Source organism: Mirounga angustirostris, unplaced genomic scaffold (genome assembly GCF_029215605.1).
Source record: "Mirounga angustirostris isolate CCGP_5_RB_7025 unplaced genomic scaffold, mMirAng1.0.hap1 SCAF_5, whole genome shotgun sequence".
Taxonomy (NCBI): domain Eukaryota; kingdom Metazoa; phylum Chordata; class Mammalia; order Carnivora; family Phocidae; genus Mirounga; species Mirounga angustirostris.
This window is the reverse complement of record NW_026991713.1, coordinates 74,755,135-74,782,519: the sequence shown is the minus strand read 5'-3', so window position 1 is coordinate 74,782,519 and position 27,385 is coordinate 74,755,135. Positions and strand designations below refer to the sequence as shown.

The 27,385-nt window shown below is 39.7% G+C and overlaps 1 protein-coding gene across 2 annotated transcripts in view; it reads left to right on the top strand.

Annotated features, from left to right (window-relative positions):
- Positions 1 to 27,385, top strand: part of FGD4 (FYVE, RhoGEF and PH domain containing 4) — a 213,756-nt gene that overhangs the window by 105,016 nt on the left and 81,355 nt on the right. The window contains exon 1 of one of the 2 annotated variants that reach the window (XM_045873648.3): positions 9,801 to 10,150. The exons of the other annotated variant lie outside the window; for it this stretch is intronic. Coding sequence (XP_045729604.1) covers positions 10,063 to 10,150 — 88 coding nt within the window. The 5' untranslated portion in view covers positions 9,801 to 10,062. Of the gene's footprint in view, positions 1 to 9,800; positions 10,151 to 27,385 lie in introns of those variants that run through there. 2 annotated transcript variants of the gene reach the window in all.

The following is a 27,385-nucleotide window of genomic DNA, read 5'->3' as shown; positions in this document are numbered from 1 at the left end:
ATGGAAATATACTAGAATTTCAAGGAAAACTTTTGCATAATTGATAGATGGGATTTTTTTCTTTTTTTAAGATTTTATTTATTTGACAGAGAGAGACACAGTGAGAGAGGGAACACAAGCAGGGGGCGTAGGAGAGGGAGAAGCAGGCCTCCCACTGAGCAGGGAGCCCGATGCAGGGCCGATCCCAGGACCCTGGGATCATGACCTGAGCCGAAGGCAGATGCCCAACAACTGAGCCACCCAGGCACCCGGATAGATGGGATTTAAAAATGTGTATCATGATTTAGTAAGTGCAGCCAATGATGTACTTCTTCCCTTTAGAACAATAAATTTTCCTCAATTAGGGGCAGTCATTAAAACCAAGTGTGGAAGTAAACCAACTCATATCTGCTCTTTCAAAGGGTTAGATCACCAAATATTTAACCAAAATTTAAAAAAACAAAGCAGATTGAATCACACTGATCCCTCAAAAATAGTATTTTATCTTTACCTCATCCTACTTTAAGTTCTATTTTTGTATTTTACAGTATGCATTTTAGTACAGTAATACTTGTATTTAATGCATTTAATTTATGCATATACCCATGTATCCATACACACTTGGAGGTGCAATGCCCAGTTTTCATACTGAGAGGGATGTGCCATCATAAAGTTTGGATGTCATTGTTCTAGCAAGCCCTCCTTGACCTCCCTACCCCCATGGCAGTAACAGGGCTCCATTCAGACTTGTCAGTCACCTTTCTACTTGTCTGCTCTCCCTTTGACTCCTTGGAAGGGACCATTTAATGCGATTGTATTAAGCGTCTGATCCAGTATGCAGAGGGCCTATGGAAATGAAGAGGAAAGTCATGGTCCTTGTTCTTCAGAAGCTTTGAGAATGGTAGGAAATACAAATGCTGAACAAGGACATTGCATGAACTTTCATTTAATTACAGTTGTAAATGAGCATTCAAAGGAAACCTACAGGGGATAGTGAGACCTAATCATATGAAAGACCTTAAGGCCATAGGAACTGAAAAGAATAGTGTGGTTAAAGGAAAATGAGATGCCATTGAAAGTGATGGTGCAGACTTTCTAGAAAATTCCCAGGTGCTTAGCAGCCTGCCATGTATACTACATTAAGCCCCATGTAGGGGCTCAGAAATTCCTTGTGAATAAATGGATAAAACAATTTAGAACAAACCTCAAATTGATGGCTCAAAATTTTATTTGATCCACACAGTGTTTTTGAGTTTTGAAATTTTGAAAAAATCCATTCTCTAGGTTGCCACAAGTAATTCTAATTCATCTATTTCCACCTGCCTTGATGACTTAGAAAGTGTTACTTTTTTTTTTTTAGACTGGTATCCTTACCCATTTGTGTTACGTGCCTAGATGCTAAATACATTTGCCTTTGCTCCCCTGTGTAGAGGACAAAGATTATGCCATACTCCACAGACAGTGAGCTGTTTACTAATATGAGATCATTTGAGTTCTAGTGATTAATGTACAAACTGTTAGGTCTTAAAGACTATATGGATATTTTATCATCCTTAGTATAATATTGAAAATCTGTTTCAGCATTATTGGCAAAGTTCACAATACACAGATTGCTACGATAATAATTTGAAAATTTCAAGCAAGTAAATTTGTAATGTATCACATACTCATTCATCAATTTAAGGCCCATATGATGGTAATTGGCTGTTTTCTTTCTTTTTTTTTTTTTTTAAGTTCTCTTTTTATCCTTGATCTTCTTTCATACTGTAGAAGAAGGTATCTGAAAGCTTACTGAAATTTGGAAGGACTAATATTCTCTTTTTCTTTCTTGGCAGTTTTATTTCTGTAATATATTGCTGAGGTTGCATCAAAAAGGAAACTGCATGTTTAAGTGTGCTATTATCTGTGGGATAAAAGGGAAGAAATAAGTAGAATCGGTGATTTGCAGACAGGATAGTGTTGGTTAGTTATATTTAGGTTATCTTTTCTTTCCATATTCTGAGTTTGTCCTTTAAGAATGTTTGGGCCAACACAAAAGGCTAAGCAGCTGCTGTTATACCAGCAAGCTGTGCATTAAGATCTTGAGGAAAGGAAGACAAGTAATTAAAAGAAATCTGGATGAGGCAGCTGATGAAAAAAAGAGAGAAACAAAAGCCCTCCCTCTGTTCTCCCAAGTTAGTAGCAAGTAACTGGCTGTACTTTACCCTTTATCTGACCTGCCAAGGGCAAAGCCTAAGTTTTATTTTCTTAAAGCCTCAGAGGAGCCTTTTCTGGAAGCTGCATGGCTATTTCAAAGTTGGAAAAAATAATAGGTTCCTGTGGAAATTTATGAAAAGAAAACATTTTTCTTGACTTCCTTCTCAAAACCAGTGATTGATAGAGGGAACATGGTTTGGGAACATACTGTGAAAGCAAAGTGGCAAGAAATGAGTCTAGAAAGGTAAGCGGGGGACAGAGACTTAGGCCTGTGTGTAGTTTGGATTCATTCTGAGCTCAGTGAGCCGCCACTGAGGATATCAGCCGGCAAGTGATGAATAGTTCTGCAAGCATCAGCAACATTTACAAATCTGCCACAGATGTCTTCACCATACAGCCTGAAATCAGGTGCTTTCCCTTCCTTTGCTGCCTAACAAAACCTCACTAATCCTTCAAGATAAAGTTCAGTCTTCTCTTCTCCAGCAAAGGAGGTCGCTTTCAGATATATGGAAATGAGAGCATAAAGCTGAAAGAGAAATTGGTACTGGAAATGTTTTAGAATCTTCTGCATAGTGGAGGAGCTGTAGCCTTCAAGTGGGTCCGTTGTCCAGAGTAGATACTGAAGAGAGAAGAATGCAAAGGAATAGTACAGGCAGTAGAGAGTCTATAATAGGGAATTCATAAGCATGAACAAATAGATTAACCATAGCAGAGATAGGCTGGCTGAGGTTGGGTGTCATAAATTCATGGTGCAAAATGTTCTAGTTGCAGTAATTTTTTTATTATGGTAAAATATACATAACATAAAATGTACAATTTTTGCTGTTTTTAAAATTTTTTTTTAAAGATTTTATTTATTTGACAGACACAGCGAGAGAGGGAACACAAGCAGAGGGAGTGGGAGAGGGAGAAGCAGGCTTCCCGCTGAGCAGGGAGCCCGATGCGGGGCTCGATCCCAGGACTCTGGGATCATGACCTGAGCCGAAGGCAGAAGCCCAATGACCAAGCCACCCAGGCACCCCCATTTTTGCTGTTTTTAAGTGTACAGTCAGTTCTGTGGCATTAATACATTCACATTGTTCTACCACCATCACCGTCAGCCATCTCTAGAACTTTTCATCTTCCCTAACTGAAATTTTAGATCCATTAAAATAGTTGCAACAGTATTTTGTTCACACAAAATGGCAGCCTCAGCACCAGAACCCTGTGGGTAGACATTGTTGCGGTGCACGCTGGGGAAAGAGCTGCAGTGAAGGACAAGCAACTGCCAAAGAAAGCATTTGTAAAGAGTGACTGTTGTGAGGTGGGTGAGGCAGGAGGACTGTGATAGGGATTGAGCAGAGAAGAGAAACCGTTATCTAGTGTGTGTCCAGCATCATATTAAGTGCTGTTAGATGTTCTCTAAATGAAGCTATTATAAGAGCTAAAGAATAGGTTCATTCCAGAGTTTAGGAAAGGGAGGAATCTAGGTGGTGGCAAGATGAGGACTGCAGAATTTGAAATCTCAGAATTAACTTGTTGCTGAAGTGAATGTGATTTCTTCAAGGAAATACACAGCTCTTTCATGTAGGGTGGTCACTTGGCATTGATCAGGTGGAACCCAAAGAAGCTGTGTAAAAATAATGGTCATAATTAAAAAAGAAACACTGTATTTATCAATTAACTTTGTTTCTCCTTTGAATTTAGATAATACCAACTACCTGGGATTAGGATAAAGGCTAAATGAGATAAAAAAGCATGCCAGGGGGCACTTGGGTGGCAAGGTTGGTCTAGAGTCTGACTCTTGGTTTCTGCTCAAGTCATGATCTCAGGGTCATGAAATTGAGGCCCACTTGGGCTCTGTGCTCAGCAGGGAGTCCGCTTGAGATTCTCTCTCCCTCTCCGTCCTGCTCATATTTGCATGCTCACAAGCTCTCTCTCAAATAAATAAATCTTTATTTTATTTTTTTAAAGATTTATTTATTTGTCAGAGAGAGAGAGAGAACACAAGCAGGGGGAGCGGCAGAGAGAGGGAGAAGCAGGCTCCCTGCTGAGCAAGGAGTCGGATGCACAACTCAATCCCAGACCCTGGGATCATGACCTGAGCTGAAGGCAGATGCTTAACCGACTGAGCCACCCGGGTGCCCCTCTCTCAAAAAATAAATCTTTAAACGGAAAAAAAAAAAAAGAATGCCAGATGTGAAGGTGGACTGTAATGGGGGGAAATGCTGAAAGAGAGACATATCACCAACTTAAAGTGCATTTACTACTGAGCTGTGTATGAGAACATGTGAAATGAGTGGTGTGATGGAGGAAATCCATACTGATAAAATCAGACAGGCTATAAATTGGGGTATGGAATCCAATTCCATAATTTAGGTTAGAGAAAAGTCTTTTTATTCTCTAGGATTGTCTGTTTTTATTAGAGAATTATTAAACTCAGATGACATTTCAGGTACAATGTTTCTTCTATATACCTAAAATATACAAGTATCCCTATCCACATGCCATAAGAAAGATACGTAGCTTTCCATGGGCTTCCAAAGTAGAAGAGTAATGGAATTGTATTAGAACCCATAATGGACAGTAATGTAATCTAGAATTATATTATCATCCATCCAGAAACTGGTCTGAGGGGTACTGTCTATGTGGTTGGGACTTTAAGCATCTAACTGTGGAATTAATATAAAACATTTATGTTAAATATTTTTTAAGAAGAATAAAGATTCAGGGATAGTAGGCTTGCTTTGAAGATCTCTATAAAAATAATTTGGTACAAAAATATTTAAGCAACAACATTTACCTGGCACATATTCAAAAATTTGTAGGTCTTCATTAAGGCTCAGACATGCAAAATGGAAATTATGCATCAGTTGGTTGGCTTTTTAAACTAAAATGTGTTTTTTTTAGGCCAACAAGGGAATCATTTTAACATCAAATTGTTAATAGAAGACTAAAGAGTGCAAAATGGGCTAAGATTCAGATTGGTTTTGTTCTGTGAAAATGGAGGTTGCCTCTCAGTTAAATAACATTGGAGAATGAGTATGAGAATTTACTCCTTAGTTGATAATTGAAAGTCACAAGTATTTATTTTTTCCTACTCCTTGTATCTAAACAAGGTTAAATACTAGCATTCACTTGGTATAACTGTCCTGTTATTTATTGCCAAAATAAGTTTATTAGTAAATAATTATTAAAGCCACCTTTGCCATTAGTATGTGGAAGTTTTCAATTATATGACAGATGATGTGCTGGGTAGCTTTAAATAAAAATGCCAGCCAGACAACTTAATCCACCACCTTTTAAAAAACATTGTAGATAAATTTTGTTCAGGAAGCACAAGTTGCATGGTAAAATTTTTGTTTTAGATCATTTCCATTAGAAATAGTAAGCTATTGAAAGGAATAGAAGTAACCTTTAACACAAAAAGCAAACTAAGGTCAATATAATGAAAAAATAAGTGGTTATGAAATACCATGTGAATGTGGGGCAGGATTTCTAAGTCCTTATTCAACAATTTGTGAGGAATAACCTCTCTTTCTAAGGAGGAGATGCATAACAGCAGAGGGCCAGCCTGTTAAGTCCTCAGGACACAGGGTATTTTGTGAATAGCTATAAGTTGTTTAGCATTGACTTTAGGTATTTTCAGGGCTGATATCTCTAACAAATAATCTTACTAAATTAGCGAAGTTGCCATACATTTATTTGAAAAGTCCTTTTAAATATACTATTGTAAACTTCAGTGTTCCCAAATGGACTTTATGTGGGGAACTAATTAAGTCATTTCTGAATTTAAGATTTTTTACATCATAGGAAACAGATAAAATGAACCAGTGATTATCTTTACCATTAATGGGAAAGGCAATGAATGTACCAAAAATCATGGTTTTGGGTTTACACTAAGACAGATCATCTATTTCATAGCCTGTTGCTTTTATTTTTCTTAATTTTTAAAATTAAGGAATAATTTATATACAACAAAATTCACCCTCCTTAGGGTAGAATTCTGAGTTTTGACAATTGCATATGGTCATGTAACCACCCTCACAATAAGTGACTTTTTTTAAAAGAAAAAATGTATTTATCTTGCCCTTTTGTAATCAATCAGTCCCTCTCCACATCACCTGCTACTTCAGATTTATTTTCTGCCCTATAGGCTTCTCTTTTCCAGAATGTCATATAGAATTATATATATGTAGCCTTTTAAGTTGGCTTCTTTCTTTTTATGTTTCAAGTTTTTATAATATAATATTGGTTTCAGGAGTAGATTTAGTGATTCATCACTTAGATATAACACCCAGTGCTCATCACAAGTGCCTGCCTTAATACCCATCACCCATTTAGCCCATTCCCCCCAGCTCCCCTCCAGCAACCCTCAATTTGTTCTCTGTCATTAAGAGTCCATTTTATGGTTTGCCTCCCTTTTTTTTTTTAATCCCCCTTCCCTATGATCATCTGTTTTATTTCTTAAATTCCACTTATGAGTGAAATCCTATGGTACTTGTCTTTCTCTGACTTATTTCGCTTAGCATAATACATTCTAGCTCCATCCACATTGTTGCAAACGGCAAGATTTCATTCTTTTTGATGGCTGAATAATATTCCACCTATATATGTATATATGTGTATACACACACACACAGCCCACATCTTTTATGGGGGGGGGGGATAGAGGGAGACAAAGAGAATCTTAAGCCGGCTCCATGCCCAGGGTGGAGCCCGAGGTGGAGCTGGATCTCACAACCCTGAGATCATGACCTGAGCTGAAACCAAGAGTCAGACACTTAACCGACTGAGCCACCCAGGGGCCCCATACCACATCTTCTTTATCCATTTATCAGTTGATGGACAGTTGGGCTCTTTCCATAATTTGGCTATTGTTGATAACTCTGCTATAAGCATCGGGGTGCATGTGCCCCTTTGAATCAGTATTTTTGTATCCTTTGGGTAAATACCTAGTTGTGCAATTGCTGGGTCATAAGGTAGTTCTATTTTTATAAGTTGGCTTCTTTATAATGCACAAATGAGTGTCCTTAGTTGATTCCTTCTTATTGCTCAGTGTTATGCCATTGCATGGATTTATCAGTTTGCTTATCCATTCACTAATTGAAGGATGAATGGATGTTACCAGCTTTTGGTGACTATGAATAAAGCCCCTGTAAACATTCCTATACAGATTTTTGTGTGAATGTAAGTATTCATTTCACTTGGTTAAGTACCTAGGAGTGTGATTGCTGGGGCATATGGAAGTGCATGTTTAACTTTGTAAGAAACTTCCCTGGCTACTATTGGGTAGCTTAGAATTTAGTACAAGTTTGTGGTAGATGCTGAATATAATCACAGATTACCACTTGTGGACAATGAGAGTTGATAATAGTTATACTTTATTTTAATTATCACTTACAAGCTGCAAATCATGTTTTGGTTTTCTGCCTTTCATCTATAAAAATTCAAAAGTGATTCCATTATATCTTAATTTATTGTACAAAAGTGAATTTAATTTTTTAAAGGTTGTCATTTTACTAGTGTTATTGGCCAAAATTTTTAACCTCTTAAACCTCGTTTTGGGGCACCTGGGTGGCTTAGTTGTTAAGCATCTGCCTTCGGCTCAGGTCATGATCCCAGGATCCTGGGATAGAGCCCCGCATTGGGCTCCCTGCTCCACGGGAAGCCTGCTTCTCTCTCTCCCACTTCCTCTGCTTGTGTTCCCTCTCTTGCTGTGTCTTTCTCTGTCAAATAAATAAATAAAATCTTTAAAAAAAAAACCAAAAACCCTTGTTTTCTCTTCTACAAAATGGGAATTACTATTTCCTACCTTACCTGTATTATTCCTTTTACAGAAGATTCTGTAAAATAGTGATAAATTATTAATACCTTACAGTGAGGATTTAATGAAATGCTGCATGGAAAGTGCCTAGCAGTACCTGGCACAAAGTAAATGTTAACTATAAAAAAAAGAAAAGCTATTTATTTGTTTGAAAACCAAACCTGAATTTATAATTTACACGTTGCTATCAAAGCTCAGAAAGCACAGAAGTTGGGGCATTTTTATGACAGGGAAATGTTCTGTTTTTTACATTACTGAAATTTGCCAAGCTTAAGTGGTCTTGGAATCAAATATAGACAGTTTTCCTGCCACAGTGAAATTTAAACACATGGGTGGAGTTTGCAAAGGAAATAAAAGACAATTCAGATTTCTTCTTTCTTTGACTTCTTTTCTCCATGTTTCTAATTATCTTTTTTTTAAGATTTTTTTTTTATTCATTTGACAGAGAGAGCATGAGCTGGGGAGAGGGGGAGAGGGAGAGGGAGAAGCAGGCTCCCCGCTGAGCCAGGAGCCTGATGTGGGGCTCCATCCCAGGACCCCGGGATCATGACCTGAGCCGAAGGCAGATGCTTAACCATCTGAGCCACCCAGGCACCCCTCTAATTATCTATTCTTTTTAGATGAATTGTAAAACCTACTCATGCCTAATATATAAATAGATTTTTTTTTATGAAGAATTAAGTAGATAACCCCCACTTCCTGGTGAGCAAATGGAAGTTACTGTGAGTCTCATTTGAATGAGTACATAGCCCTTCATACCTCATCCTGAACATTGCCCTCCTGCCCTGACACTGAGCAATGCCTAAGCAGGTGCAAGGGAACCAGAGCTTTAGGCCATCAGTGTGTGAGTCAAGACTCCAGACAGGCAAGTCTCTGTCCCAGTGGTTCTTCCAGTGTGGTCCCTGACGTGCAGTCCCAGACCGGCAGTGTCCGTGTCACTTGGGAGCGTGTTAGAAAGGTAGATCCTTGGGCGCCTGGGTGGTTCAGTTGGTTAAGCGACTGCCTTCGGCTCAGGTCATGATCCTGGAGTCCCTGGATCGAGTCCCGCATCGGGCTCCCTGCTCGGCAGGGAGTCTGCTTCTCCCTCTGACCCTCCCCCCTCTCATGTGCTCTCTCTCGTTCTCTCTCTCTCAAATAAATAAATAAATAAATAAAAAATCTTTAAAAAAAAAAAAAGAAAGGTAGATCCTGGAGCTCCACCACAGACTGGTTGAATTCAACTCTGGAGCTAGGATTAGGCAACATATGTCTTAAAATGCCATCCAGGTGATTTGATGCAACTGGAGTGTGACAGTGATTGCGTGTGGACACCCTGAGGAGGGGATTGGAGAGATTATTTCCAACCATGAGAGTGATGTCTGTGTAGCCTGTTACTTCATCGTGATTTTATAAATATTTTTATTGACATTTTCTAATATTTCAGGGGATCAGGAATTTTTAAAGTACTTATTGAATGATACAAACTTATAAAGATATATAAAAATGAGAAATATTATACCAGCCAACAAGCGTTCTGAAATAACCTATAAAACTTGGTTTCCTTAGGAAATCTGTGAGTAGTATTTATTCGCCAAGCTCAATAAGCTGTGCTAAAATGGAAGGTGGAAGCGGCAGAATAACATTTGTGATCCTTCAAAATGACATTTTAACATCTTAAGCCTGTGAATCCTGGATCTGTAACCTCTTCAGTCCAAGGCATGGACCCAGTTAAAGTGGAAACAAACTGTTTTCATGTTGGCTTTTTTAGAGCATTACTAATAGTTAAGGAATTAGTCAGTTTATAAACCATCCTATTCCCAAACGTATTTCTAGTTCACTTGAAGCTTCTATGTGTCTCCGTTGTTTATTTTACCATAATAAATCGAAGTCTCTCCATCTTCAGATACTTGGCCTCATGAAAAGCACTGCAGCAGCCCTTCCTCTGGGGAGGTGTGGCATATTATGCATGAGGTTGTCTTTGGGCAGTTAAGGTCTGAGAATGCCCTGAAGTAAACAGTTTCTTAGTGCAGGCTCCTGGCTGATCCTGTGTGTGATCTGCAGTCTTCCAGAGGCTTTAAAGCCGGGAGTGAGATTTTTATCTCATGATCATTAAAAGAGTAAAGTCAAATATTTTATCAAGCCCAAGTAGACTAATTATCAGTATATGTGAAGTCATGACCACTGATCAAGGTAAGTGGTTTCATTTTCTAGTGTATCTTTCTTATGTTTCTTTATAGTGTGTGTGGTCAGTTGATGATACAGCATGCCGAGGGACATGCAAGTGGCAGAGTGTGGTTTTGTTTTAATGTTAAGAATAAGGTTCACGTTATTTTTCAACTTTAACATTAAAATATGTACTAGATTCAAGGTTTTTGGCTCTTTCAAGAGGCGTCTTCTGGGTTACCAAAGTACAAATTTGTTTAAGTTCTGTTTCTCTGACTCATTCTTACTAACATTAGAACAGTTTGAAAATTCAGTCAGTAAGGAGAGGAATGCAGAGAAAGAAAGCAAGAATTTTCTTTTTTTCTTTTCCTTCCGTTTCTGCTGTGAACAAAGCTCACAAATGTTTACCGCTAATCCTTTTCTAGTGCTACTGCATGGAGCAGCGTTCTGTTCAAACAACCCCCCACCATCCCAGTCTGCTTGTTTTAGTAAAGTTCAAGGGACTGAGTGTTCTGGGTTTTACATATTAGATAACATAGTAGAGCTAGGCATGGATTTGGTTGTTTTTTTTTTAATTGTTAGTGGTATTGAGCCACTGTTGTTTTCTTCCAGTGTTCTAGAGAGCATATAAATGGGAAATTGACTTCCAAAGAGGAATGAAATTCTACTGTGTGGTAGAAATATAATCATGTGACAGGAAATTTCTGCTAAAAATATTTTTTAAGACTGAAATGGGTTCATTTTGTGTAGCTATTTTCCCATTGTTTCTGCATGGATATAAACCCTCCTGAAGAATGCATCCATTGCTAAACAAGATGAGCTTTACCTTACAACAGGAGGCCTTCATAGTTACCAAGATTCTCTTCCTTCTGACATCACTCCTTCCTTCTTGTGGCCTAAGTGGGGTTTGCACTGAGTGTGGAAGCCCAAAGGTGGGGTTGGTCATGGTACTGCAGCAAGAACCTGAGGCTCCTTTCTGGAGCTGCACAGCCTTGGCTGGCTCTGCTCCCAGGTTCCAGGAGTTGCTAGAGATTAAGGAGCCCAGTCCATGCCTGCCCTGCTTCCTCTGTCGTCTAGGTGGAATCCTTGATTCTTTTGTGGGGCTTCCAACTCTTCTTGCATAAATAATTTCAGAGTTCATGTCCTCTCTCCATGGTTTACCATCATATTCTAAATATGAAAGTATTTTTTAAAGTGACAGGTATTTTCTTTCTCCATTACTGAAGTTCTCTCTTTGCGTGAAATAGCTTCTGTCTCTTCTCATTCCATCTTCAAACAGTTAGGGATGATTGGGAATCAATAGGGAACTGATCTTCCCTCCTGGAAGGCAGTTCTTTTTTTTTTTTTTTTATAGATATATTTTTTAAAGATTTTATTTATTTATTTGACAGAGAGAGACACAGTGAGAGAGGGAACACAAGCAGGGGGAGTGGGAGAGGGAGAAGCAGGCCTCCTGCAGAGCAGGGAGCCCAATGTGGGACTCGATCCCAGGACCCTGGGATCATGACCTGAGCCGAAGGCAGTCGCTTAACCAACTGAGCCACCCAGGCGCCCCTGGAAGGCAGTTCTTAAATGGAGAGAGAACTACTAGAATTTTCTGCTCTGATGCACATCTCCCTATAGTGAGTGACCACTGTTGAAATGTGGGCTTCAGAAGTTCCTTTTACGGTTTTTAAACTGAAAGGACAGTAATGGAGCGCTTCCTGCTCACACCAATGGTTTATTTTGTTGCTATTACATTGTCTAAGAAAACATTTTATGCATGCATATTTAGTGTACATGTTATTTTGTAAAAGTTTTATCTTTTAATGACTGGAAGAAATTTTCCTTTTTAAAACCTATACTTACAGGCAAACTCACATGGAAACTGAAAAGTGAAAAATAGTGTGATGAACGACTCAGTAGCAAGTATTATTTAATCTTTGCAGGGATGATAATATGGTCTTCATTTCATAGTCATCCAAAATATATGTAACTTACATTGTGATCCAAGAGTAGGATTTATACTTGCCCAGTTCTCCTTAGACACTAGAACACCGTTCATCCAAAAAATAAAAAGGCCTTTTCCTTGGTGCCTATAGACCTTATCCCTACTCCCTTTCTGATCTGCCCTCTGATAATCTTTACTCTCTGTGTTCTTTGTTGTTTATAAAATAGGGAGCCAATTTTTACTGGCCGGAAATATATTTTTAAAGGTCTTCACTTTGTAATTCTCTGCGTTGTCCCCTACCACAGTACCTCTAAGCCCTGTTTAGATCAGATCCTTCTAAGATTATTCGCCCTCTGCTAATTGACCAAGGGTCTGTAGTTGGTCCTATGTTGAAGCAGCAGAAGGAAAATGCCTATGAGGAGGAAAATAGTGTTCGCCTTGGAGGTTGGTCATTTTACATGTGGTTATTGAAACCTGGCCTAGGGAAAACCCCCTCATTCTCCTCTTAGAGAATGAATATAGACAAGATTTTCAAGATTTTATTTGAGAGAGAGAGAGACAGGGGCATGCACCTGCACGCTCATGTGCATGAGTGGGGGGGGCAGAGGGAGAGGGAGAAGCGGACTCCCTGCTGAGCACGGAGCCCCATATGGAGCTAAATCCCAGGACCCTGAGATCACAACCTGAGCCGAAATCAGATGCTTAACCGACTGAGCCACCAAGGCACCCCCAAGATTTATTTTTAACTAAAAAAAAAAAAAATCCCACTAAGTCATTGTGGCTTGCTCCATGTCATTGTGTAGCAACTCTTATTTCTTAGGCTCTGGCTAAAGACCTTAGTCTTCGTTCAGTCTTTTTCCTCTTATATCCAGTCTGTCAACAAATCTTGCTTTAAGAGACCTCAAACTGACCATGTTTTAATGTCTCCCCTGCTGCCTCACTGGTTCAAGCCACACTCAAGTTTTCCTTGGATTATTCCAATAACTTCCTATCTGCGTTTGACCTCCTGCAGTCTGTTCTGCACCCAGCAGCCTGAGTGCTCCTTTAAAAATGGAAAACAGGGAAGCCTGGGTGGCTCAGTTGGTTAAGCATCTGCCTTCAGCTCAGGTCACGATCTCAGGGTTCTGGGATTGAGTCCCACATTGGGCTCCCTGCTTGGCGGGGAGGAATCTGCTTCTCCCTCTACCTGATCTGCCTGCCACTCCCCCTGCTTGTGCTCTCTCTCTCTCTCTCTGACAAATAAATAAATAAAATCTTTTTTAAAGAAATGGAGGGGCGCCTGAGTGGCTCAGTCAGTTAAGCATCTGCCTTCGGCTCAGGTCATGATCCTGGGGTCCTAAGATCAAGCCCCGCATCGGTCTCCCTGCTTGGTGGGGAGACTACTTCTCCCTGTGCCTCTCCCCTTGGCTTGTGCTCTCTCTCTCTCTCTCTCTTTCTCTCTCAAATAAATAAAAGAAAAAAAAATGGAAAACAGATCATGGTCTCTCCTCTGCTTTATGGCCCTTCAGTGGATTCCCAGCTCTGTCAGAGGAATAGCCTCTGTCCTCTCAGGGATAGACCAGGTCCTGCCTGTCCTGACTCTAACCTCTACTGTTAACTCTGACCTCGATGCCAGATGTACTCCCTGCTCATTCTTATCTATCCTTTCTCCCCCCACCCCCATGTTGTCTCTTATTTCTTCCTGAACATATCTACTGTGCTACTACAGAAGCACTTTTGTAGTTTTATCCTTTGCTTGAATGTTAATCCCCCAAATATCTGTGTGTCTCACTCTCTTCGGGTCCACTCAACTGTCACCTGATTGGGGAAGCTTTTCTTGAACTGCCCCATCCAACAGCCCTCTGTCTCCTTTACTCATCTTTGTTTTCCTCATAGCTCTTTTTGCCATCTAGCATTTATATAAATGTATTTTTTTATTGTGTTGTTCACTGTTCTATCTCTAGGGCCTAGAACAGTAACATATATACTGGGTGCTTTGTTAATATTTGTTATATGAATGAGTACATTTCTAATACTTGTGACCTTTTCTGTTAGGAAATTTAAAGCTAAATGAGCAGGAATATAGAGAAGTTAATAAATTATACATATTTGTAGTGTTCTCCATTTCTTCCCCTCAATTCACTTTCATAGAGTAAATATTCTGCTTATTAGTTTCTGGTCTTCCCTGTTAAGCAGAATCTGAGTCATGAGTGTCTTTCCGTTGGAAGTCTGGAGGTCAAGTTGATCACATTAAAAAGAACGAAGAAAAAGGGAGAATGACACTGAAGTCATAGATGGGCTCAATGAGTGGTTTTGGATTATGAATTACAGGGCTCTGTTGGAGAGAGAAAATAGATGGGAGAAGTTTTGGGGTGTAAGACCAAGAAATTTGGGGAACCACTTGCATGGAGAAAATTATGGCAAGATGACAATAAAATGTTTAAGATGTTTTATTACATTTTTTTTTTTTTTAAGATTTTATTTGACAGAGAGAGGGAACACAAGCAGGGGGAGTGGGAGAGTGAGAAGTAGGCTTCCTGCAGAGTAGGGAGCCTGATGTGGGGCTCGATCCCAGGACCCTGGGATCATGACCTGAGCTGAAGGCAGACGCTTAACGACTGAGCCACCCAGGTGCCCCAATGTTTTATTACATATTAAAGATGTGTTTTCCCCACTTTCTTTTTCTTGTTTTTTCCCTCCTGCATTTAAGGCATTTAACTTTGAAATTCTCCCAAAGGAGGAAAATAGGAAAAGAATGAAGTTAATATAAAATGTAACAGTGTAGGGGCACCTGGGTGGCTCAGTCATTAAGCGTCTGCCTTTGGCTCAGGTCATGATCCCGGGGTTCTGGGATCGAGCCCCGCATCGGGCTCCCTGCTCCATGGGAAGCCTGTTTCTCCCTCCCCCACTCCCCCTGCTTGTGTTCCCTCTCTCGCTGTGTCTCTCTCTGTCAAATAAATAAATAAAATCTTTAAAATAATGTAACAATCTAGAAATGTTTCCTCTTAATAAGTTCTTGTAAAGCTTGATTTAAAGGAAGTAGAAAACCAATTCATGGATTAAAGTGTGAGAATTATTTATGTGTTTATACTTCATCCAGTTTCTTTCCAAATTCATCTGGATAATTGGAAATTGACCTGCATTTTAAAATTTATAACCAGCAGTTAAATTCTATGAACTGTCATTTGCAATATGCTAATATATTTATTTGAGTAATAATAATGCTACATTGTTGGGTCACATGACTTCTTAGAAAAATGAAATCTATTTTGAGTATAATAGAAGTATATAAAGCTTGAAAAGGATTATTTTTGTGACTTTGTAAATGTAAGCCCCCTAATGACTATTGAACTGGTGAAGTTACCAATTTATATAGAATATCACCAGTTTTTCTCTTTTCACATTGCCTAATAAAATTTTTTTCTTGATTTACTTCTATCAGAGTTGCTAATTTAGAGTGGAAAATAGCAAAATAGTGAATGAAAATATTGAGCAAAGAAGATATTTTTGGTACTTCTTTAGTCTAAAAGTCATTAACTTATTTAGATACAGGAGAATGGTAAGGAGACATGCTTAGAGATAGGGAACATAACTGTACAGTAGTCCCCCTTTATCCACGGTTTCGCAAGCAGATGATCCTTCTTCTGATGTGTCTTCAGAAGGTCAGTAGTAGCCTAACAGTATGTCACAATACCTGTGTCATTCACCTCACATCAGCTCATTGTGCAGGCATTTTATCATCTCACACATCATCATAAGAAGAAGGGTGAATATGGAACAGTAAGGTATTTTGAGAGAGCTCACTCACTCACATAACTTGGTATAGTATAATTGTTCTATCTTATTGCTAATCTCTAATTGTGCCTAATGTATCAAACCTTATAGGTATGTATGTATAGGAAAGAGAGTAAATATAGAATTCAGTACCATTTGCAGTTTCAGGCATCCACCTAAGGTCTTAACATATCCCCTGTGGATAAAGGGGGGGGCAGGGAACTACTGTATTCACTAGACCCAATTCTCTTTTTAAAGATTTCATCTTATTTATTTGACAGAGAGAGGGAGAGGGAGAAGATGCGGGACTCGATCCCAGGACCCCGAGATCATGACCTGAGCCAAAGGCAGACACTTAACCAACTGAGCCACCCAGGCACCCCTCACTAGACCCAATTCTAAAAACCTTTTAATATTCCTGCCTTCAAGGAAGTTTAAGTATGCCTCCACATAGACACAGATAACAGCAGTGACTATACCTGACAAATGTAATAGTATAGATACAAAATATGTTTTTGGAGAACAGAAAAGGAGGAACAGTTGACTGTTTGATTCAAGGAAATTTCCTCAAAAAAGTGACATTGGAACTAGACTAATATGTCTGACAAGAGACTGTTAAGGTAAGGGAACCAACATAGTCAAAAACATACAGAGACATAAGAAAAGAATATGTTCCAGGAATGGAGAAGATAGGAGTGTGGCTAGAGCTTTGGGTTGTGTGTGGCTGTGAGTAGATAGACATGAAACCTTTACAGGTAGACTGATGGCTAATGCTGAGATCTCTGATGGTGAAGAGTCTTTTATGCAAATTAGAGTTTTTTTCCTATGGGTCTTGCAGTCCCGTTAAAGGATTTTAAGCAAGGGGAGGAATAAGATTGGTTATATCATGGAATGAATAAAATAAACTTTTTCTTTGTAGGAACAATCCTCTTAGACATAACTAACCATGACATATATAATGCAGTTTTAAAATTCAGAATTAGAAAAGTGGTTATATTTGGTGAATTGGCTTATTTTTCTTCCTTCCTCTGTCAGCCAGAAAAAAAAAAAAGGAAATAATAGAAAAGCTAGATGGAATATTTGCTTTTTAAATTTTTCATGACTGAAACAATCCCCTACACTGTTAGAAGCTAAACACACAGTGCTATTGTGCTCCTGCTCTAGAACCCAGCCAGGGAAAAATATGAGGCCGCAGGGCCTGCTGGTCTGATTACACAGCAGGGAAAGCAAGTATCTAACTTGTTAAGCTGTTAAATATTAAATTTTTAGTAAAATGGGATTTTTATTAATGTTTGTCTTGAAAGGGTATCGAAATAAAAAAGTGGGTTGGGATAGATTAGAGACTGTCTCCAAACCTCTTTGTAGAAAGTCACCTACCTACCTTGTCAGATTAAAAATTGCCACTCTTCAAATAGAAGTACTGAGGTCCACATACTACCTACCTGTGACCCATACCTAAGCAGTGACACTAGAGAAGTAAAACTTTCTCTAATTTATAAAGGTAAGTAACTTTCTCATAGTCACAAAGTAAATAGTCATGTCAAAACTTTGGCCTTTTACTAATTTACCCTCTTTTCTCTTAGGAAAAAAATGCACTTCACAGATAAACATTAGCCTTGTTTCCCACAGCAGGTCTGGCTGGTCCTGGACTATAGTGATTGTATTGGTGTGTTTAAATAAGTAGCTTTCATGGTAAAGGACTTGCTGGCCCCGAGGAGCTTTTCCTATTTGGTAGAGGTCTTTTTTTTTTTTTTTCTTAAGATTTTATTTATTTGAGAGAGAGAGAGCACAAGCAGGGAGAGGGAAAGGAGAGAGAGAGAAGCAGACTCCCCATGGAGCAGGGAGCCCAGCAATGACGGGGCTCGATCCCAGGACCCCAGGATCATGACCTGAGCTGAAGGCAGACGCTTAACCAACTGAGCCACCCAGGCGCCCTGGTAGAGTTCATTTTTATCCATGATTGCTATGAAGCTAAATTTAGGTTTGAAAAGTGAATGAACAGTGTCAATAACTGCAAAACAAAGTGTAAGAAGACAGTGGGCTGAGAAGTAGAAGTCAGCCAATAATTTTAAGGAGGCAATGTGAAGTAGGCAGAAGCTTGCAGACACTAGTTAATAAAAATAGAGTATTAGGCTGGAATGTTTTAGCTGCCGGGAATCAGGTTTAGAGAAATCAAGTTCAGAAAAGTAGGTACAGAATTAATGAAAATAAGCAAAGTCAGGAAGGATTTGGTTATGAAAAGGATGTTGTATGTGTGTGTGAAGAGAAACAGTAGTCAGTGTTTGGTTGCTTATGATTAAGATAATTAACAATTCTGTTTGGTCTTAGCAACATCCTTGTCAAACCGTAATCAACACTGGCCAGTTTGATTTTCTTCTTCTCTCTGGATCTGCAGATAAATTTATTGTGAATAAATGGAAAATAGTTTGGCAGTGGGTAGAAGGAAGAGGAGAAGCCAAGATTCTGGTTAATTTATAAACCAGACATCTTGAATAAATGAGTTGACTATAGCTCTTAGAAAAAAACAACTTTCTTTTGCCCTTCAAGTTCTTTTCTTACATCTGTTTTTATTTCTTTCAGACTTTGTGAAGTCCATAAAATTTAATTTTACTGTTTTAGAAGTCTCCTTTCATAGCAGAGCTTTCCATACTCAGCCAGAAATAAGCTCCCTCTTTTGAATTCTCAAGGCTTCTAGCTGATACCTTTTCAAATACACAGAGGATTTCTAGATTTTTGGGTTTTTGTGGTAGTGAATTTTTTTTTAAAGATTTACTTATTTATTTTAGAGAGAGCATGTGCATTCGCACAGGGTGGGGAGGGGCAAAGGGAGAGGGAGAGAGAGTCTCAAGCAGACTCCACGCTGAGCGCAGAGCCCGTCACGGGGCTCCATCCCATGGCCCCGAGATCACAACCCAAGCTGAAACCAAGAGTCAGATGCTCAACTGACTATGCCACCCAGGCACCCCTCAGTAGTAGATTCTAAAATCACATAATCTTACTTTACTACCACATAGCAAAGAGGGTGTCATTCTTGAGATTAAATTTTGGGTGTGGCTTAAATAGCCAATTGATGCTGTGAGCCTAAATCTTTTCTATTAAAATTTCACTAAATCTTCATGGTATCTCCACTTTATAATTTTGGTGGAACTTTAGCCTAACAGCTAAAAATTTTAAAAATTCATTTCATACAGCTTCCACTGCAAATACTAATTTGATCTATGCCTTGTTACGACACCAGAAATCGTGGTTCTCAACCTTGACTGCACCTTGCAATCACTTTAAAACACATATACCGTGGGGCACCTGGGTGGCTGAGTTGATTGAGCATCTGCCTTTGGCTCAGGTCATGATCCCAGGGCCCTGGGATCAAACCCCGAGTCAGGTTCCCTGATCAACGGGGAGTCTTCTTCTCCTTCTGCCCCTCCCCTCCACTTGTGCTCGCACTCTCTCTCTCTCTCTCTCTCTCTCTCTCTCAAATAAATAAATAAAATCTTTAAAAAAAACAAAACAAAACAAAACACAGATACCTGGGTCCCACGCCCTAGAGACTGTGATCTCCTTGACTTGGGGTTCAGCACAGGTATTGCAATTTTCATTTTTAAAGCTCCCCAGGTGATTCATGGTTGAGCACTGTTGACCAAAAGCGTGACCTTTTGGCTTAGTGGTTCACATGCAGTAGATAGCTGGGGAAGATAATTTTTACTAAAAATATTAGGAAGGCAACTGAATTAATAGCATAATAGGCATGTGGGATTTAGATCAATAAGAAAGTGAAGATCATACGGTGTAACACTGTTAGTTTACCCCAGAGTCATCTGTAAGCCCAGATGTGCTAGATAAACTGTGTTAGATCAACTGTGCCGTGATGCCATTAATGAGTTTCCTGAAACCTAGAAGTTTTTACTTGAAGAAGTCACATTGCTAGCTGGGGACAGAACCAAGAGTGGTTCTGGAAGATTATAGTGATAACATAACATAGTGCTATAGTAATAGTAGTGTTATTATATAGCACTTAGACCACTAATCTGTGGGGTTTTTTGACTTGATTATTTAGGTCAAGGTCTGCAAACCTTTTCTGCAAAGGGCCAGATCATACATATTTTAGGCTTTGCAGAACACAGGGTTTCTGTCACAGCTGCTCACTTCTGCCAATTTAGTGAGAAAGCATCATACACAATATGTAATAGAATGAGTGTGGCTGTATTTCAGTAAAACTTCATTGACAAAAATAAGTGGTGGACCAGATTTGCTCTGTGAACTGTGGACTGCAGACTTTGAGTTCAGGTGTATTTTAATTTTCCCACTAAGGAACTTGTGGGCTGTAGCTTGTAGCCCCCTGATTCAGGGACATTTTAAACTTCCTACTTGAGAGCAGGGTGAGGATCTTAGTGATCCTAAACACTGATCACTCCACTGGTACTTACTGATCCTTTTTCGGTGCCCTCTCTGCAAAGTGCTAATAAGTACATACTTATTGAATTAATGTATACGTGCAACTTTTAACCTTTTTTCTATTATCTTCAACCAACCCGTGTAACCAGTCTTCCAGTAGGGAAAAAAGATGGCACATGTGCCAGCTGTGGAGAGGAAATGCACTTCAGTTCTTTGAAGTCTGTGGCAGGCTATAATTGCTAGGTTTGGTAGAATTCTCGAAGTGAATAGAGATCTGATTTGCTCTGAGGACATTTATTATCCTAATGTCTTAGAGCAGATTCTAAGACTTTATTTCTAAAAAATTAATTCTTTTCTTTTTTAAAAATTTAAATTCACGTTAGTTAACGTTAAAATTTTAAAATTTTAATTAACATTTTATTAATAACGTTAATAAACGTTAAATTTAAAAATTTAAATTCATGTTAGTTAACGCTAATTTTAACATAAAAAAAATTCACTACCACAAAAACCCCAAAATTAACGTTAACGTTAATTAATATCTAACGTTAGTTAGTGTATTATTAGTTTCAGGATAGAATTTAGTGATTCATCACTTGCATATAACACCCAGTGCTCGTTACATCAAGTGCCCTCCTTATTGCCCATCACCCAGTTAGCCCATCCACCCACCCACCTCCCATCCAGCAACCCTCAGTTCCCTATAGTTAAAAGAGTTCCTTATGGTTGGCCTCCCTCTCTATTTTTATCTTATTTTTCCTTCCCTTGCCCCATGTTCATCAGTTTTGTATCTTAAATTCCACATATGAGTGAAATCATGGTATTTGTCTTTCTCTGACTTATTTCGCTTAGCATAATGCTCTTAAAAAAGTATTTCTGAAACTTGGTTTTGTAATAACTAGGGTGTAGTTAGTGATTAAAGAGTATGTTTAGTTTCTCAAAATAATATTTCAATTCATTTGGATTTAAGATCACTCTCATGTTTGTATGTGGTGAGTGGAGTCTTTGGCAGAACAGAGCAAATATGGAAATAGCACTCCAGATCATGAGTCCATTTGCAGTGCAAAGCACACATGGGCCTGACCCTAGCTGTGGTGGAAAGAGCACTGCCCTTGGAATCGAAAGCCCTGGTGTGACTCTTGGCTTTACCACTATTTACCAACCTTACTAGAACATGGAGATCTCTGTCCTACATGCTTCTGTCGATGCTGAAGGTGAAATGTGGTGCAATATATGTGAAAGTGCCTCATGAGGTCTTTCCTGGCCTCTCTTTGCAGAGTCTGGGTCAAGTGTAGCAGGAACCACAGTGCAGCCCCGCGCTGACTAAGACTGGACTGTCATGGAGGGAACCTGAGGGATATGCCCACTGGTCTTCAAAGAAAATGTGTAAGAGTATATAACAGAGAGGCCTTCTTGGCCTCAGTAGAGCAAGAAGATGAGAAATCTCAAAGATTGAAGGGCAAGTGAGAAGGAGGTCAAAGCGGGGAAGAGGCAGAGCAGTCTAGAACTCTGTCTTGATCTGTTTAGTTACCCCAAATCAAAATTCACATTCTTAACCTCTGTGTCTTAAGTGGGAGTTTTTGAAGCTCCTGGCTACACAGTGTTGGTTGAAATGGAGGCACAGGATCAAGGCAAATAGCTGGAATATAACAGATGTAATCACTTGATGATCTTCTGAGTGAAAGCCAAAGAATTATGAGCTTGGAGTCCTTATCCAGATGGTACTTACAAACGCTATGTAGATGTGACCTCTAACATCAGCCTAGTCACTTACCACCACCTCCATTTACCACCTTCATAATGGACACCACAAAGCCTGCCTGCCTTTATTTCATTGGATTCTTGAAAGGAGCAAATGAAATGAATATAAAGTGCCTCACATTCTGCATACTTGACTCAGAATAAACAATGTTATATTTTATTACTACTATGGTTAACAGTAGCAAATCTGTTGTATACTGTGTAAGTTTTAAAGCATTACAAAATCCCAAGTTATGATTGTTAATATTTTTGTGACATTCAGGAAAACAATGTATGTTACTGAAGGATATGTCTCTCAGCATCAGTGTATATCTGTCTGAAGCTATGCATTGTACGCATTTATCCAAATGCCTCTTGGTGTCTAGAGAACAAATCAGTTGAGAAAAGGCCATTTTGAAAACTAGTTTTCCAGGGAGCATAAGCCCATTCTAATTCCTTGTTGGTATATGGGTTATAAGTCTTCAGGAAGAAGTCAAGCTTCCTACCAAACCCATTGTTTTGCCTGATCTTGGTATTTAAACCCCAGGGAGGTCACAGAGCAAAGGAGTATTTGGATCTGTTTGTGACTCAGCAGAATTAAAGGCAAGTGATGTGCTTTTACATTCAGGGGTCTTAGGATACTTTTATCAATGAAATAAAACTATCCACAGTATTCTACATATTGCTATCCTCTGTGTGGTTAATTATTGTGATACCTTACATCCTATTTTATAACCACTTTGAAGGGGGGAAAAAGTCCCTTTGGAGATTTTTCTGTGTTTGCTAAGTTTCAAGTCTGCTAGGCTGTGGGATTTTGCCGGTGAGAGGAGGAGAGTGGTGGAGAGAAAGTGGCCTCACAGAATTACAGAATTGTGATCTCACCTGGGCTCTAAAACTCCAGTTTTAGACTGCAGGACTCAAACATCCAGGCCCTGCCCCTAGTGCTGTTTTTACTGTCAGCATATTGTGTCATGGGATCGTGCAGCTTCAAAGCTGGGGGCAGCAGCATCACCTCCAAGAGCTGAGGGCAGGCTAGAGTTTTGGCTCAGTTTGAGTCAAGGTCATGAGGGCAGCCAAAATGATGGCGAAGTCAGGAACAGATGCCAGTAATGGAGATGGGGAAGTGTAGGGGAATGGCCAAGGCTGTAGCTGTAAGAAGGCAGGAGGGATCCTAGGGCAACTTTTCCCAAAATGTGTCTGTCCCAAGACACATTAGCCCCCATGGGATGTTGACTTGTTATGATAGCACGTTTTCCTGGAGATATACTGGGTTCAAAGTCAAACAGGTTTTTCTACTTTAGGGCTTTTTGTAGCCTCTAATATGCCCACTGGTATCATGGGAATACAAGGTAAAGCTGTAGAATTTGGCAGGTCACTAGTATTTCACACAGAATCATTGTTGTTCGTGGCGGGGGTAGTGGGGGATGGAGTGGACGGGGGGCGGTGCTAGGGGGATGGGGATGAGAGATCCTGTTGTCAGAGTAGAGCTTCCCAGTACACACTTTGGGAGAGGCTACACACTAGGGCATATGGCAGGTGCTATGAAGGTTGCTGTGGTTTTTCGCCTGGGCTCTTGAGTGGACTGAAGGAACCGGCAAATACCCAAAAACGTTCTCCAGGCTCTCAAGAACTGCTCTTTTTTCTTCCCTCTAGCCTCATCACTTGACTGGTATTTACTACTGCTATTAATAAGATGAAGGAAAGTAGTCTTTCTTATGTAAAAAAGGTTAAGTGATTTAACCCGTGATTACTGAGACCAAAAACAACAAAAAATGAGTCAGAGCTTCTGTACAGTTGGCCCTGCCTCAGGCAAACAGGCCTGCCCTGCTCCCTTAAAAGGCAACGAAATGCTATTTTTTAAAAGGTATCAAAGGGAATACATTTGAAAAATTTAACAATGAGTTTGAAAAATGAGGCAGATGGAGTGTTTGGGAATGGCTGAACTTAATGAATATCAGGGCATACTGTTCATTTGGGCACTCCCACGGGCTTCTGAAACTTAACACAACTGTATCCTTGCATTCTTACTTAAAATGAAAGGCACTGTTTCCTTGTCACATTAGCCAGGAACCTGAGCAAGCATCCTCTTTTACTGCTCTCTGTTCTTCCCTTCTTCAGCCAGTCCCCTACCTCTGCTGCCCTCAGGATGTCTTAGCGCTCCTCTCTCCTCTTCAGCCTCTGCCATGGCGTGGTGCTGGTGCTTAGCCCACGCTCAGACCAGTGCAGTTAGCAGGGGGATGAGGGAAGTGGGGGAAGGTGAGCATTCCGGATACCCATGGAATTGTACATCTCTTTTCTCTTTTAAATCATGAGTTACATGAGGGTAAGGATTATGGTTTATTTGCCTTCCTGTCCCCAGTAGTTAGCAGAGTCCCGGGGCACTTTTTTTTTTTTTTTTTAAAGATTATTTATTTATTTATTTAACAGAGAGAGACATAGTGAGAGCAGGAACACAAGCAGGGGGAGTGGGAGAGGGAGAAGTAGGCTTCCCGCCAAGCAGGGAGCCCGATGCGGGGCTTGATCCCAGGACCTTGGGATCACGACCTGAGCCGAAGGCAGATGCTTAACGACTGAGCCACCCAGGCGCCCCCTGGGGCACTTTTAATTAGGGAGTTATCAGTACATTTAAATAGAGACGGAAAGAAAAAACAAAGAATGAAATGAAGTAGAAACTTGATAGGTTCTGTTAATCTCTTTGCAATTGATCATTAGATATTTTCATTGCTGACAGAACAGTTTGTATTTTGGAGGCATAAAGACCTGTTGAAATTAGATACTGAATTTCTTTAAGTGGTCATAAGTACTTCAATGTGCTTTTCAGAAAATTGTCAGATTCATTGTCAAATTTTCAGATTCATTGTCAAAATAGCAATTATGATTAATGTCAAATGGAGGAAAATTGAAGGTTTATGAAGTCCAGGACACATATTTACAATCATGGTAAAGGGTGAAGGATAATGATTAAATCGTCTGGGATTAAAATTATCTGCAGTAAATTCTCCACAGCACATGTCACAAATCATTTTATTATTACTAATACTGTTATCTTTATTGAATAAAGATTCATCTTTGTAACAGGCCATGTACTCTTAAACTAATTATCGTATTAATTTGCAAAAGAGTCATTATTTGGCCTGAACTGATCCAAAATGGTTTATTGGGCATCCCTGGAAGAAGCAGAGGGGTGGGACACTGAAGCACGTGACTGGTGCTGAGAAAGTGAGCCAGTATGAGCAAGTGCTGGATAAATCTAAAGTTAGGCAGTGGTCAGGGCAAATACAGGCAAGGCAGGCAGAGAAGGAGGCAAGCGAGGAGGGCCTGAGGAAGCTGGACGGAGGAGAGAGACAAAGGATCTGGTTCCCTGATCCACTACCCTGACATCCTATATAGCACTGACTATTCAAGGGGAGGGAGAAATTTTCCTCTGTCCAAGGTTTTTCTAGCTGGACTAAGAATTAAATTTACATGAGACAGATTAACAGGAGAAGAAGCCACACTTTTATATGTGTGTACGGAGGCCCAGTAATAAAATTGAGACCTAAAGGAATGACCAAGGCAGGCACTTTTTATACTTTTCAGGCAAAGAGAATAGTGAGGAATTGACAGGACAAAGCAAACTTTAGAATTCCATACTAATTGAAGTTCCCAAACAGAAGTTGGGCTAAGGTGGTAGGTTAGTAAGGGTTGTTATGCAGCCTCTCACCTCTAAATTCCCTATCTCCATGATAAATATATCTCTGCCTCCTGGTACATGGAGAGGTACCTTCCACACAGAAGATACATTTTCTGCTTTCAGGAAGACAGAGGAGGATCTGAGTGTCCTTGCACAAGTTGTCTCTTAAGTAATTTTTATTTGAAATAATCAGTATGCCAAAGTTCTGGCATAGCTAATGCAGGGTGTTTAGATGAATATAGGGCCCAGTTTAATCCACCTGGTTACGCTTTGCAGTAAGAAGAAGGAACTAAAGGGGCACCTGGGTGGCTTAGTCAGTTGAGCATCTGCCGTCAGCTCAGGTCATGGTCCCAGGGTCCTGGGATCGAGTCCCACATTGGGCTCCCTGCTTAGTGGGGAGTCTGCTTCTCCCTCTCCCTCTGCTCATGCTCTCTCTCAATCTCTCTCTCAGATAAAGGAATAAAATATTTTTTAAAAAGAAGGAACTAATAAATGGGTGTTACTGTAAATTGAAAACAATTAATCAGGTAAAGCACAGCAGGCTGTGGGCCTCTTCTAACTCTGGATGGTGTCAACTAGAACCACCCTTTGCAAGTAGAAACACATGTAATTGTGGTTTTTGTTTACTCCCACCTTCCGCTCTAGTCAACACTGCAGACAGAATAATCTTTGTGCTTTAAATAGCCAGAGCTTTCTGTAATCTTGACCATCATCCTTAGTTGAATATAATCAAAAAGTGAACCTCCATCGGTGCCTGGTTTTAGGGGTGGAAGAACTACCCCTAGCTCCCTTCCTGATGCAGGGGGCTGCTGGAGGAAGTTCAGTGTCTAAGATCATACCATGTCCCAGCACCAATACAGAAGTCATCGTGTAATGGGTACTTTCAACATGTCTATGCAGGGATTCATGGGACCTAACAAATGGTCACACTGAAAGGGGGAAATAGATTCAGATTCCTAGCGCCAACATTTAAATTGTAGTGATAAAATGTAGTTAGCAACATAACAGGCACTATGGCCATGGGCCTCAGCTGTGATCTACTCAAAACCGGAATTTTGACAAGCTTAGTGTGGTTTGTTTCAGTTCATCTAACAGAATTCTAACTTTTTTTTAAATATTTTATTTATTTATTTATTAGAGAGTGAGCGAGAGAGAAACAGCACGAGAGGGGAGAGGGTCAGAGGGAGAAGCAGGCTTCCCGCTGAGCCGGGAGCCCGATGTGGGACTCGATCCCAGGACTCCGGGATCATGACCTGAGCCGAAGGCAGTCGCTTAACCAACTGAGCCACCCAGGCGCCCCAGAATTCTAACTTTTAAGGGAGCAGACAATAGTACTCTTTAGAAATGTTATCTTTTTCATTCCTTATGTATAGCAAAAAAAAAAAATTCAATAAATAATTATGGAGCATATTTCAGGAACATAAAATAAATATTTCTATTTTGAAAACATTTTTGTGTCTTTAGAGGTTGTACATTTCTTTGATCTCATTGCCTTCATGCAATGTTGCATTTGATTAAGAAAAATACAGTAGTCAACGGTTGCCTTTTTACACTTTTTATTTGTGCTCATCCAGCTATGGGGCCTTGAAAAATATTGACTACCTACAGTTACCTACCTTCAGGGCTTATTTTGAATTCATACTGCTTTTGAACTTCAAAGACCTCAAGCAATCTGCTTTCTCTGACAGTATAAAATTCTATAATTTTAGGTAGCATCATCTCATGAGGTCTGAAACATTGGCAGCCTATATTGCCTGTTAGTGACTCTAGTAAA